Source organism: Caenorhabditis briggsae (assembly GCF_000004555.2).
Source record: "Caenorhabditis briggsae complete genome, chrI, whole genome shotgun sequence".
Lineage (NCBI taxonomy): Eukaryota > Metazoa > Nematoda > Chromadorea > Rhabditida > Rhabditidae > Caenorhabditis > Caenorhabditis briggsae.
The window spans coordinates 7536421-7548900 of NC_013489.2; the positions used below are offsets into that span (position 1 = coordinate 7536421).

Genomic DNA, 12480 nt, shown 5'->3' on the forward strand with positions numbered 1-12480 from the left:
AAATCGCACTTTGTGCATTTTTCCGGTACCTACAAATCTCGTTTTTCTTGCTTGGAGAGTCCATGAGAGTCCTCTCTCACACTACGGCCATAATTCAAGATTGCAATCAGAAAAAGACTAGGAGAGATCAGAAACATTGATAAGTCAAGACGTATATTTCGAAGAAAATGGAAAGAAATCAGTCACCTTCCTTGAAAAATCCGTGCGATTTGGTCCGGCATTGGTGGATGATTCACGTACAGTATGACTACAGTATAATTGTCGATGAGCATCATAAGTAGTTTGAGATGAAAAAGACACTCCACAGGTACACGAAAAGGGTCGGTCCGGATAAAAAGGTTCGCTGCTTGAACTTTTGGAAGTTGGAGAACAACTGGGAGATATGGAAGGGATTCTGGCTTCCATAGTAGAAGTAGATGATTCTTTGGCAGTGGATGTGCTCGGAATTTTGAACGCGCCATTACCTTCGAAAAACTAGAAAACTTTTTTCAGGTAGAAATGAGTGGCGGAAAAGATGAAGCCAGCGACAAAGCGTTGTTGAAGATTCTGAAGAAAAAATCGCAAAACACAATCGCCATTTTTTCCAGAGGAGAGTATTTCACTGTCTACGGCGATGATGCCAGCTTTGTTGCAACTAACATTTTCAAAAGCGATGTTTGTGTCAAGACATTCACACTCTGTAGTAAGTGCTGAGAATAAGTTATATCTTTCAGCATTTTTTTTTCAGCTAACGATTCACAACAGATGAAGTATATTTCCGTGAATCGTGGACAATATGAGAAGGTGGTTCGAGAAACGGTGGTACTTCTGAGGTGTTCTGTGGAGGTTTTCGCTAGTGAACAGGGAGAATGGAAAATGATCAAACGGGGATCACCTGGAAATACAGTCGAGTTTGAACAGGAAATTGGAGTTGTTGATCAGGCTCCAGTTATCGCTGTGTACCTCCATCCTGGAGATAATGATGTATGTTTTTAAAATTGAGTAACGATTCTAATAAGCTACCGTTGTAGATTCGGGTGGCTTTGTGCGCATGGGATTCGGGAAACGTTCGAATTGTGACGAGCGAATTTATTGACACTAGCTGCTTCTCTCAAATCGAGCAATGCATCTTTGGACTGTGTCCAACGGAGTACATACTGGTTAATGGAACAGCTTCTGGACCAAAAGTGAAGAAGTTGGCAAGCATGTTCACAAAGATGGAGGTGCACTGTAAACAACAAATGAAACAAAAATCCGAATGGAAAGATGTCCTAGAATGCATCCATCAAGACTACAGAGGTTTCGTTTCTAGAGGCTAGACCAGAGATAATATTGGTTTTCAGAAGAGGCTGAAAAACAAAGTGATCAAGTGAAGGAGTGTCTTCAGATACTACACGCAAACGTCGCCGATGAATACAGCCACTCAGAAAAATACAGTATTTTTAACTATGGAACTCATGGAAATATGCAAATCGACTCTTGCGCTGTCGAAGCCTTGGAGCTTTTCCAGTTGAATTACAATTATCTTGGTGAGTTGGAACATAATAACAACCCATATTCGCATCACTTTTGCAGAGAAATCAAACAACCTGACTTTGTACAATGTCTTAAATAAGTGCAAAACTCTACCTGGAGAGAAGCTTCTCCGGGATTGGCTTTCACGCCCACTTTGCAATGTTGACCATATTAACGAACGGCTGGATGTCGTGGAAGCATTATCTGAGAATCAGACAATCCGTCAGAAACTACACGATTCGTTTCTTGCAAGAATGCCAGATTGCTCACAACTGGCGCGTCGACTTATGCGAAAATGTACTCTTCAAGATCTCAATCGATTCTATCAAGCAGCCACCCTTCTTGAAAGCGTGGAACTGCAACTGATTCATCTCTCCGAAGATGAAAGATTCTCCGCTTCCATTGATCGTCTTCTCAAGTCGGAAGTAACTTCGATTTTGAAGAAAGTGGAAAGATTTCTAGTTCTGTGCGATGAATTCTTCGATTTTGACTATGAAAAAGAGCATAAAGAAATTCGAGTTCGTGTTGATTTCGTTCCGGAAATTCAAGAGATCAGTGAGAAGCTCGAGCAAGTGGAAAAAATTGCAGAGAAATTACGCAAGAAATATTCTTCGAAGTTCGAATGCGAAAATATGAAACTGGATAAGAACTCATTATATGGCTACTATTTCAGAGTCACTTTGAAGGTTAGCTGTGTGCAACTGAAGTTATTCAAGAATATATTTCAGGATGAAAAAGCTATTCGTAAGAAGGATGTTCAAATTTTGGAGACTACAAAAGGTAGTGGAGTGAAGTTTACGGTTTCAGATCTCACTGAAATTAATGACGAGTAAGGCAATTAACAAAGATAATTATTAAATCGGATTCTTATCAGATTCCTCGAATTCCATGTAAAGTATACGCGCGCAGAGGAAGAAGTCGTCTCAATGTTATGCAAAAAAGCCGAAGAATTCATCCCCCTGATTCCTGCAATGGCTCAAATCATCTCAACTCTTGACGTTTTCTTTCATTAGCTACATTCTGTTCAATGTCTTCCGGAATATATGTCAGACCTCAACTTTTGCCACTTGGATCGAAATGTCTTGAGTTGAAACAATGTAGACATCCAGTTATCGAAAGAAACAGTGAGAAACCATTCATTCCAAATGATGTCATTCTGAGTAAGTTGTTTTACCGTTTGCAGTTTAAAAAGAGGGATTTTTCAGAAGAAAACCGCCTAATTGTTCTCACTGGTGCTAACATGGGTGGCAAAAGCACATATCTTCGTTCTGCAGCTCTTTCCATTCTTCTTGCTCAAATCGGGTCATTCGTTCCATGCAGTTCTGCTATGATTTCCGTTGTGGACGGAATCTTCACCCGTGTTGGCGCCTCTGATAAGCAATCACAAGGAATTTCAACATTCATGGCTGAAATGCTTGACTGCTCCGCAATCCTTCAAAGAGCAACCGAAAATTCGTTTGTTGTTATTGATGAGCTTGGACGCGGAACATCTACTTTTGATGGATTCGGAATCGCTTCCGCCATTGCACAGGACATCCTTAATAGGATCAAATGCCTATGCATCTTTGCCACTCACTTCCATGAAATGGGAAAACTTGCTGAACAACCTGGCGCTATTGCTCTACAGATGGGAATTCAAATCGAGAACAACCAAATTCACATGCTCTACAAAGTCTTCGAAGGTATTGCACAGCGCTCCTTTGGTTTGCAAGTAGCAAAAATGGTTGGACTTGATGAAGATGTTATCAATGTAAGATCATAAATCCTGCCTGATTGAGATTTCGATATTTCAGAAAGCATCTCAACTATTGGAAAATCTCCAGAAGAAGGTCATCATCGATAGTGAAAAAAAGAAGGAACTTCTTGAATCTTCCGACATCAGACAATCTATTCTCCGCCTCATCAACTGATCAATTGTATAACTACATTTTTATCAAATTCACTTTTATTGAAATTTTGTTCAATAGTAAACCTCTCATACATCCACTACTGTTCGTTTGACCTAGTTTTGTTAGCTGCTTAAAACTTGAAGCGTGGACAAAGATTCCAAAGATAAAATAACAACGCTGCGGTTTAAAAAAATCTGTTTTCGTTCGATTATTTCGGCATGTCACGACGAAGATCATTGTCACGATTTGGAAGAAAAGTCATGTTTAGAAACAGATCGAAGAGCAATGATCGCTCGAAAAGACAGAAATCAAAGGATCGTGGACGGGCGCCGCCGATTTCTTTCGATTATGATTTGTCGGTATGGAAATTGAGTAAAAAATGAAAAGATTCGAAAAAATTTTAAGAATGTGGTTAATCATCTGGAAGCTCTCATGAATGCTGCCCGATATGGAAATACTGATCTTCTTTACAAAGTAAATTATGGAATTTCTCTAGGAATAGACTTCAAAAAACAAGCAATTTCAGCTGTATATTCATCATATCGACCTGAAAATGACTGATGAAACTGGAAACACTGCAATGCATGTAGCTGTTATGGTTAGATAGAAGAAATGTAGTTTGAAATTTTCAATTTCGATTTTAGAATAATCAAAAGAAAATCGTTCGGATGTTGGTAGTGTTATGTGCTCCGTGCAAAATCTGGAAAGTAAAAAACAATAATGGGTTGACATCAACTGAATTATGTACCGATAAGAAGAATGTTTGATATTTTCAATCTGTAATTTATTTGGTAGTTTTCCAGAATTCGAGAAGACTTCGCTGGTCTAGATAATCCTCCAAGTCCAATTCCAGAAGGTTTTGTTGATGTGGATAGTCATTATAATGACCTTTTGGTAAAAGAGAAGAAAACATGGAAGCCTGAAGAACGAGTACTGCTTTCATTGGATGGAGGTGGCATTCGAGCTGTTATCACAATCCAAATGCTCATTCATATTGACAATATGCTTGATGGGAAATTAGTTGAAAAGATTGATGATATGGCTGGAACAAGTTGTGGTGGTGTGATTACTCTTTTACTCTCGACAAACAGTATGTTTCAGGAATCCTAATTTTTCCGCCATAGAGGTGATTGGATAATTTTTCTTGGGTTTGGAGTTAAAAAATGTTTGAATTCTTCTCATCGAATAGAAATTAAAATTAAAAAAAAAAGACATTCAAATTCGTACGAAATGTGTATCAACTGTTTTATTTTAACCAATTTTAGATCGAAACATAGAAGAAACTCGCAAATTATTACTGGAGATGCGAGAACGAGTTTTCATTCGTGAAACTGACAAAAGTGTACCGAAATATAGTTCCTCTGGAATGGAGTATATAGCTCGGCACGTCACCACTTGGGAAGATTCTAAAATGTCAATTATCAAGAGACACAGAGCTATGGTTACTGTAGCTGACACTCGAATGGTTCCTCCACAACTTCTTCTTTTTCGTTCGTATTGTCCAGAAATGCCAGAAGATGTATGTGAACATTACAAGTTTCTAGATCCTGCAAAAGTAGAACTATGGAAAGCACTTCGGTGTACAACGTAATCAAAGTCCCAAAACATTGTTGTAATTTCGAAAACTTTTCAGAGCAGCTCCTTACTTTTTTGAATCCTTTAATGGTCTTTCTGATGGTGGCCTGATTGCTAACAACCCTACTCTCGCTCTTATTTCTGATTTTCTTTTGACAAATAAATTAGAAAAGTCTTTCGCCAAAACCGCAGAAGAAAAAGAAAAGAAAGGAAATTGGAAGATTGGATGTGTCATTTCTCTAGGAACTGGTGTTTTTCCCACTGAGAAAATCGATGGAATCGATCTTATTGTGGCTCATGCGGTAAGGATTTTTAAAATTCTGAGCATATTGGAAACCATTTTTTTCAGAAGAACCCAATTCAATTTGCAAAGTCATGTTACAAAGCATTTGCGAGTACTAGAAATTTGCTTCATGTTCTTGTTAAAGAGGTTAAGAAAAAAACAAAGTTGACTAGTTAACTATAGTCTGGTACTTTATGATTTTAGTGTACTGCATCGAATGGACAACCTGTGAAATACGCAAGAGAGTGGTGTCATTCTATTGAAACCCCGTACTTCCGGTATGTGTCTCATCTGCTTTTCTCCATAAATATTGTTCTTTTCAGATTTTCTCCACACCTGTCACAAGGAATATCTTTGGATGAAATTGATTTAGAAAAAGTGATGCAAGTGATGTGGGAGACAGAACTCTATGTTGCTTCGCATCGGAGCCAGTTTGTCAAATTAGTAAACTTCCTGGCTACAAAGCCAAAAAGAGAGGGCTTCGAAAACCCAGCCAACACTCAAGATTCGGACAGCATGGAACAGACAGTGTCAGAAAGATCAGAAACTACTACAACTACTACTATGGCTACTACTACAACTACGGAAACTGTTTAACATCATGAACTATAAAGTGTTTTAACAATTTCTCAATATTTTATAAAATAAAAGAATCCGATTTTACATGCAAACGGGGTGATCTGGGTCTCTAGGAAGCACACCCAACGATTGTAGAGCCACTTGACAAGCTACGGCTTTTCCTTCTTTCTTCTGTTTGGATCCACACATTGGACGATACTGAACATTGTTGATAACGACGGTCCAGATGAACATTTTCGAATGATCAGCACCAGATTCTTCGCATGTAAACGATGGCGCATTCCATCTCCGCTTTGCGCAAAGTTCCATTACCAAAGAAATGGGATTTTTAGCTGTAAATAAAGGCGTTCTTTGTATCAACCTGCTTAAAATTACTCACTTGACAAATCAATCGGTACATTATTCTGTGTATTCATCTTATTCCGTTGCTTCGTCGACATCTCCACTTCTGCCATCAAACCCTTCCGATCACTTTTAACATCGAGAACAAGAGGTTCGACATTTCCGGTTGCATCTTTTCCAAGACCTTCTCCAGGGCGCCAACCCATTTTTTCTAACATCATCCGACCGATTCCAGTCGTTGCCGGAGCAGCGTTTCTGAACTGATCCTGAAAAACACATTTACTTCTTAGACGTTAGACCGAGCCAAAAAGACAATTGCAAAATTCATCGTCGTTGCAGAATCTATTTCTCTTCTCTCTGGATTTTGCCTCTAGATGAATCACGTTTCATATAAAGTTAGAATTCAAAAATTGGTAATGTTTTTTACAGATCACATATGGAGTACCGTAGTAAAAGGCAATAGGCTAGAGATAAAAGAAATAGGAATTGCAAACGACTCACGACTGATTGACGGCTAGAGAGTAGTAGCTGCTGATAGAGAAGTTGATTCCGAAGAAGTAGCCGATAATGATGATGATGTTGATGATAGAAATCGTGACACTCTGCTTCAAAATCAAATGTGAAGAACATGACATTTATGATATAAATGTCATGATCTTCACATAAACACTCGACAGAGTGCCCCGATTTGGCAATTATAGTCAGATATATTTATATGAAGGAAATTGAACCAACCTTTTTTACCCATGCGTGGAACTTTGGATTGTGTGGTTGTAACTCATCTGCTGAGAGTAATCGTAAACCAGTGGTTCCGGTGTATTCCCCTGGCAAACTCTTAAGAGCAGCCCATAGTTTGATCTAAACTTCAACTCGTGATTAATTTCATTTGGAAATTAATTACCTGTTCATTTGCTTCTTTCAAGGCACGATGTGCTTCAAAGTCGTTTGGTGTCGCTAGAACTTTTCCTTGTGCTTCTGTACGTTTTTTCAACACTTTTCCAATGTCACTTGGGGCAGGAGCTGTGATGTCTTTTGGCTCTTTGAGAATCATTTTATCTTTAGTAGGAACATATAGAACTGATGGAAGTGAAGGAGGCGTTGGTGGGCGGAAAGCTGAAAAAGGAAAACTAATTTTATCACAGACCAGGATGACTCGAACTTACGATCACTGGGATTGGGCATAAATTGAGGAGGCATCGGAGGAGGAGGTAGGATTGAATTGAGGAACTTGGGAACGGGAACTGGGGCAACGGGCTAAATTAATTTGAGAGGATTTGAATACGTTCGAAACAAACTACAACTTACAATTCCTTGAGCTCTGCATCTGTCAATTTCAAGACTAGTGAGAGCCACGTGTTTCTTTTGTTCAACTGAGCAGCTTTTTGGAACGTCTTCTTTTTCCACTGGGATCCATTCAGCATTCTCTCTATGAACTTCACCAGATGAAACAGGATAAACGATACGTAACTGGGATGCTGGAAGCTGGGTCGGCTCTTCAGGTCCTGTCAGAGCTTTTTGAGCTAAGCTAGCTGAAGTAGCAGTCTGAAAACCAACGAATTATGGTACCACGAGTCGGAATGGCCAGTTTACCACAATATTAATTCGGATAGGGTCCTTTGGCATAGCGTACGGATGTTTGTATCTCACTGTCTCTCCATCGCTGTCGTGATCACTCACAGCTTGCCCAGCTTCTCGTCGTTTTTCCCGCTCTTGTCGTTTTTGTAATTTTTTACAGTAAGCTGAAGAAATTTTGAAAAAGTTTTCAAAAAAAAAGTTTATCCCGGTACTCACTAACGAAATCTTCGATAGAAGCATTATCTCTGTCTCCATGCGACATCATTTCTGCTCGCTTCGTCTTCGCAATAGCGAGCAACTTGTCTTTATCAATAACTTCCCTGCTTCGTGACCGCCTTCTTCTACGTTCGTTGAAGTCTCTTCTTTCTCTCGATTGACTTCTCCATCTGGTTATTCGGTCAGAACTTCTAGATCTTCGTTCACGAGATACCGATCTTCTTGTAGTACGGTCTAACTTTCTTTCAATAAATGGCGAAGGAGAACGTCTTCGGGGAAGCAGCCGTTCCCTCTCCCTCGATCGAGAACGACGACGAACATCCTTTCTGAAAAAAAAGTTTTAGAAAAATAAGGTTTTTTACATGGATTACCTGTCTTTCTTTTTGGAATCATGATTCGATACACTACTCTTACGCTTCCGTTCTGATTTGTCTTTCTTTTTGTTCTTGTCTTTCTCTTTTCGATCTTTACTCTCCTTTTTTACTTCGACAATGTCGCCATTCGAGGAATCCTGAAAATTATAAGATCTTACATATTTTCAAAAATCGTATACTTACTTTCTTATCATTTGTATTTTCCTCATGATCTGGAAAAACTGCATCGGCAGGACCATACACAAAATCTTCTATTTCTCCATCTTCAATATCTTTTTTCGTCGAATTTTCCTCCACTAAAGGAAGAACGATCGAAACCTTCGTCTTTGTCTCCTCGTTTACCTCTGGCAAGATGATGGCTGAGGTCTGTTTTGAAGCTTCCGAAAATCCTGGGTCTGTCAATGATTCGTGACTCTTTTCTTCGCTATGCAATCTATAAAATTATCGAATAATTTGAAATGAGACTCTCTAAATTTACTCTTTAGGCGGCGTTGGTAGCTTGGTTTCAGCTTTCGATTCCACAATGTGTGGTTTTTCCTTTTCCAATGCACTCTGACTAACCCTGCTGCTTCTTGACCTACTCCTGCTTCTACTTTTTCGCTTTTTGTGGTGTTTTTTACGTTCTCTGCTGTGATTTCTACTTCGACTTCGGCTTCTTGAGCTGTCGGACCATGTCCTACTTCTTTTCCTCCGCTCTTTCTTGCTTTTTTTCGATCGATGACTACTTCGGTGCTTATGACTTTTCTTTCTTTTATCTTCTACAATGGCGCTGTCATCACATCTAGCGATTTTATCAACAGAGATCATCTGAAATATACAAAAATGGCTTTTCTGTTTCATAAATAGTAGACCTACCTTTTCGGATGATTTCAAATCATTCAAGAGATCGGCAATAATCGCTTCACTATTGTTTTTTGGCGCATTTTCCCCATTATCCATCTTTGAACCTAAAAAGAAAATATTCGTCTTGGGTTGCTTGAAACCTAAACGACACTCCGGAATAACGGTGTGACTCGTAAATCGACCCCGGCCGCTGCCCACTGCGGCCGTGGCCGCCACCTCAGTTTGTTGTTGTGCTGCAGCCCCATTTTTTGCAATGTTTTTGTGAGCTCTGTTTATTATTGAACAACAAGAGAACAATTGATTTTTACTTTCTCGTTGCGAAATATCTTGTATTTCTTGTCAGCAATAATTCCTCACTGTGTCTTTCTTCTCCCTCTCCCTTCAGGGAAATCGTGAGAATCACTAATTACCCGCTCACATGACCCTACCCATCTAATGTTGGATGGACCACTGCGCAAGTAACGAGCCCTGAGCTGGGTAGCAGATGTGAATGCGACCTCTTCAGTCATTCAAGTTTTCAATTTTTATTTGCCAAGCTGTGTCTTCTGAGACATTCCTTCTAGAAATAACAATTTTTTTAAATTTAGGTTGCCGAGCGCCTATTTTTTGTTGAATTTCTATTCGATTTTTGATGTATCGTTGTTTTTAGCAGTTTTGTAAAAAATATATCTTTGGCCGTTTCTCTGTTTATCTCGAGCGATTTATAAATAATCATTTAATGCTTTCAGAGTAAACAGAATCCGAAAACATGGCAAAAACATATGACTACTTGTTTAAGGTAAGTTGGTGTTCCGTTTTCAGAAGTTTATTATGAAACGCCTTCGAAGCATCAAAATTCCGTTTACAAAAAAATATTTTCAGCTCTTGTTAATCGGAGACAGTGGAGTAGGAAAGACGTGTGTACTCTTCCGGTTCTCTGATGACTCATTCAACAACTCTTTCATCTCGACGATCGGAATCGATTTCAAAATCCGCACGATTGAACTCGATGGGAAGAAAATTAAACTGCAGATTTGGTAAACACTGGCTGTACTGGTGGTATATTAACATAAGATTGTTTCAGGGATACAGCCGGACAGGAAAGGTTCAGAACGATCACAACTGCATACTACCGAGGAGCCATGGTAAGTAGTATCTCCTACTCGCTCTTTTGGTGTGTTGTTTGAAACACTGTTTATGTTAGGGACTAATTTAAGATGAAATTCATAAAATATAGATTCTTAGTGTTTTGTTTTTAAAATTATTGAAGGTCAATAATAAACCAAATTTTAGGGTATCATCCTGGTCTACGATATCACAAATGAACGGTCATTCGAAAACATCAAAAACTGGATTCGCAACATTGAAGAGCACGCAGCATCGGATGTTGAACGAATGATCATTGGTAACAAGTGTGATATTGAAGAACGTCGCGAAGTGTCACGGGAGCGTGGAGAACAGCTGGCTATTGAATACGGCACCAAGTTCCTTGAAACCTCGGCGAAAGCAAATTTGAATATTGATGAAGCATTCTTCACGCTGGCCCGCGACATCAAGAGCAAGATGGAGCAGAACGAGATGCGTGCCGGAGGATCAGCGTCAAACACGGGCCGTGTGAATGTTGGCGGAACAGGAACGCAGAAGAAGAGCTTCTTCAGCAACTGGAGTTGTTCTTTGCTCTAAATTATGCCTGCCTATTTCGCCATTTTTCTGCCTTTTCATAGTGTATCATATCTTTCTTTTCTCAACTTATTTCCGTTTGTACCCGCTCTTATTTTAATTTTGTATCGACTACGGTTATAATTTGAAAATAACCTTTATTCACAAAAATCATCATGGTTTCTCCGTAGACCATAATAACATACACCTGATTTTTCTTCAAATCTCTCGCTTCTTCTTTTAGTCTGCTCCTCGCTTTTCCTATTCAATTCATCTCTCTTGCATATTCACCAGCATTCTGATGAGATAACTTTTCAGGATTTGAAATGTTTTCCTTAATGTATGAAAAAAATTGTATGTCTTTTTGTATTTATTGAAAAACATTCCAGAGTTTTATTTCTCTAGTGGGGATCAAAAAGATCAGAAAGCCTAGAAACAGTTTTCAATCAGAATTTGAGATTCAGTGTGAAAAATATATCTTCCGATTTTAACCCATTTATCAGGGGAAAGTCGAACTGGAGAAGAAAAAGAGACTATAAACAAATACCTGTTACGACAAGAATTACCTGTACGATTTTCAAAATTAGGTATTTCTCTGAAAACTCGGACGATGGCTCTTTGACTACATCTACTTTTCGATTCCATTTTTCTCTTTGGCTATAAAAAACCTGGATAGTGAACCAGTTGCAGCTGATATAGCAAATAAGTTCCTGAGAATGTATTCATATTGCAACCCATAAAAATACTCATTATATCAAAGAGATATCCTAAAACGAAACATTTCAAGTTTGATATTCATGAAGTGATTGATCAGTGAATGAAATTAGGTTAATGATAGTTGAAAAAGGTTGAGAGACGACAAAGGTTGAGAGACGCGCACGTAGCCACTGATAAGCAGCTCACGTAGCGAATCTTATCAGGGGTTGTTCGATGCACGCACACTAAAATGTAGGTCTTTGTTTGATGTTGGAGCTCACGTTTTGAAATACACAAAAAGCATGACAGTCTTCTAACTTTTTGTCATGATTGGCTTGATAAATATCAGTATCGATCGCCGATTTATGTGTTGATGATAAAGGGTCAGGGACACGATACGTCACGGAATTCGACCTAGATTGAGAAAAATACCGTCATTCAGTATCAGTATAGGATCACTTTCTACATAGGACACACGTCGTTTCGTCTTCTTTCCCAGCACATCTCTTTTTACACATTTTGAGAATGCATTCGATTTTCAGGACAGTACTTGTCAGAAGTACTATTAGACCGCTGATGGTGACTCGCAACTTCACTGGATTTTCATTCCCGTTAGTTATCGGGTTTAAAATTTTTACTTCTGGACTTCTTATCAAAAACATAGAAAACATTATTCAACTCAAATTCTGAAATCCTGATAGAATTTTTTTCTTTTCAAAACTTTCCAAATTTTCGCTAGACCCATTCGTTGACTATTCTTTACTTTTCTTCAGAATGATCTATAGGCGCGCTAAAATTTGTTTTTGTTGAATGTTACCCGCCAAACAGTCTTCTAATTTGTATTTGATTTGAAAGTAATCGATTCAGGTGGCTCGGGATCAAATTCTTATTTGGCGCTGATCATTGTTTTTTCTTTAACTTGCTCTTCCTTGTATCCGTAACTTTTGCTCTTATCATTTGTATGCTGACTCCACCC

The 12480-nt window shown here is 38.8% G+C and overlaps 4 protein-coding genes across 4 annotated transcripts; 3 read left to right on the top strand and 1 right to left on the bottom strand.

Moving 5' to 3' along the window:
- Window positions 1–498: 498 nt before the first annotated feature.
- On the top strand, window positions 499–3404 carry Cbr-msh-2 (the record flags this gene model as incomplete). The annotated part of the gene is made up of 8 exons (XM_045237459.1): window positions 499–682; window positions 728–963; window positions 1011–1278; window positions 1323–1508; window positions 1555–2323; window positions 2391–2422; window positions 2508–3244; window positions 3273–3404. 8 exons carry the CDS (start codon window positions 499–501, stop codon window positions 3402–3404), a joined length of 2544 nt encoding a protein of 847 aa, XP_045094734.1.
- Window positions 3405–3601: 197 nt separating this feature from the next.
- Window positions 3602–5838, top strand: CBG12023 (the record flags this gene model as incomplete). The annotated part of the gene is made up of 10 exons (XM_045237467.1): window positions 3602–3742; window positions 3789–3857; window positions 3910–3981; window positions 4028–4107; window positions 4187–4473; window positions 4649–4970; window positions 5017–5260; window positions 5308–5388; window positions 5446–5519; window positions 5565–5838. The coding sequence occupies 10 exons, from the start codon at window positions 3602–3604 to the stop codon at window positions 5836–5838; spliced, it is 1644 nt and encodes a 547-aa protein (XP_045094735.1).
- Window positions 5839–5901: 63 nt separating this feature from the next.
- On the bottom strand, window positions 5902–9266 carry CBG12024 (the record flags this gene model as incomplete). The annotated part of the gene is made up of 12 exons (XM_045237474.1): window positions 5902–6152; window positions 6200–6428; window positions 6898–7020; window positions 7064–7275; window positions 7326–7416; window positions 7468–7704; window positions 7753–7901; window positions 7954–8279; window positions 8325–8464; window positions 8511–8760; window positions 8806–9134; window positions 9183–9266. 12 exons carry the CDS (start codon window positions 9264–9266, stop codon window positions 5902–5904), a joined length of 2421 nt encoding a protein of 806 aa, XP_045094736.1.
- Window positions 9267–9918: 652 nt separating this feature from the next.
- Cbr-rab-8 lies at window positions 9919–10832 on the top strand (the record flags this gene model as incomplete). Its single annotated transcript, XM_002646272.1, has 4 exons — window positions 9919–9948; window positions 10032–10186; window positions 10234–10294; window positions 10443–10832. 4 exons carry the CDS (start codon window positions 9919–9921, stop codon window positions 10830–10832), a joined length of 636 nt encoding a protein of 211 aa, XP_002646318.1.
- Between the last annotated feature and the right edge of the window lie 1648 nt (window positions 10833–12480).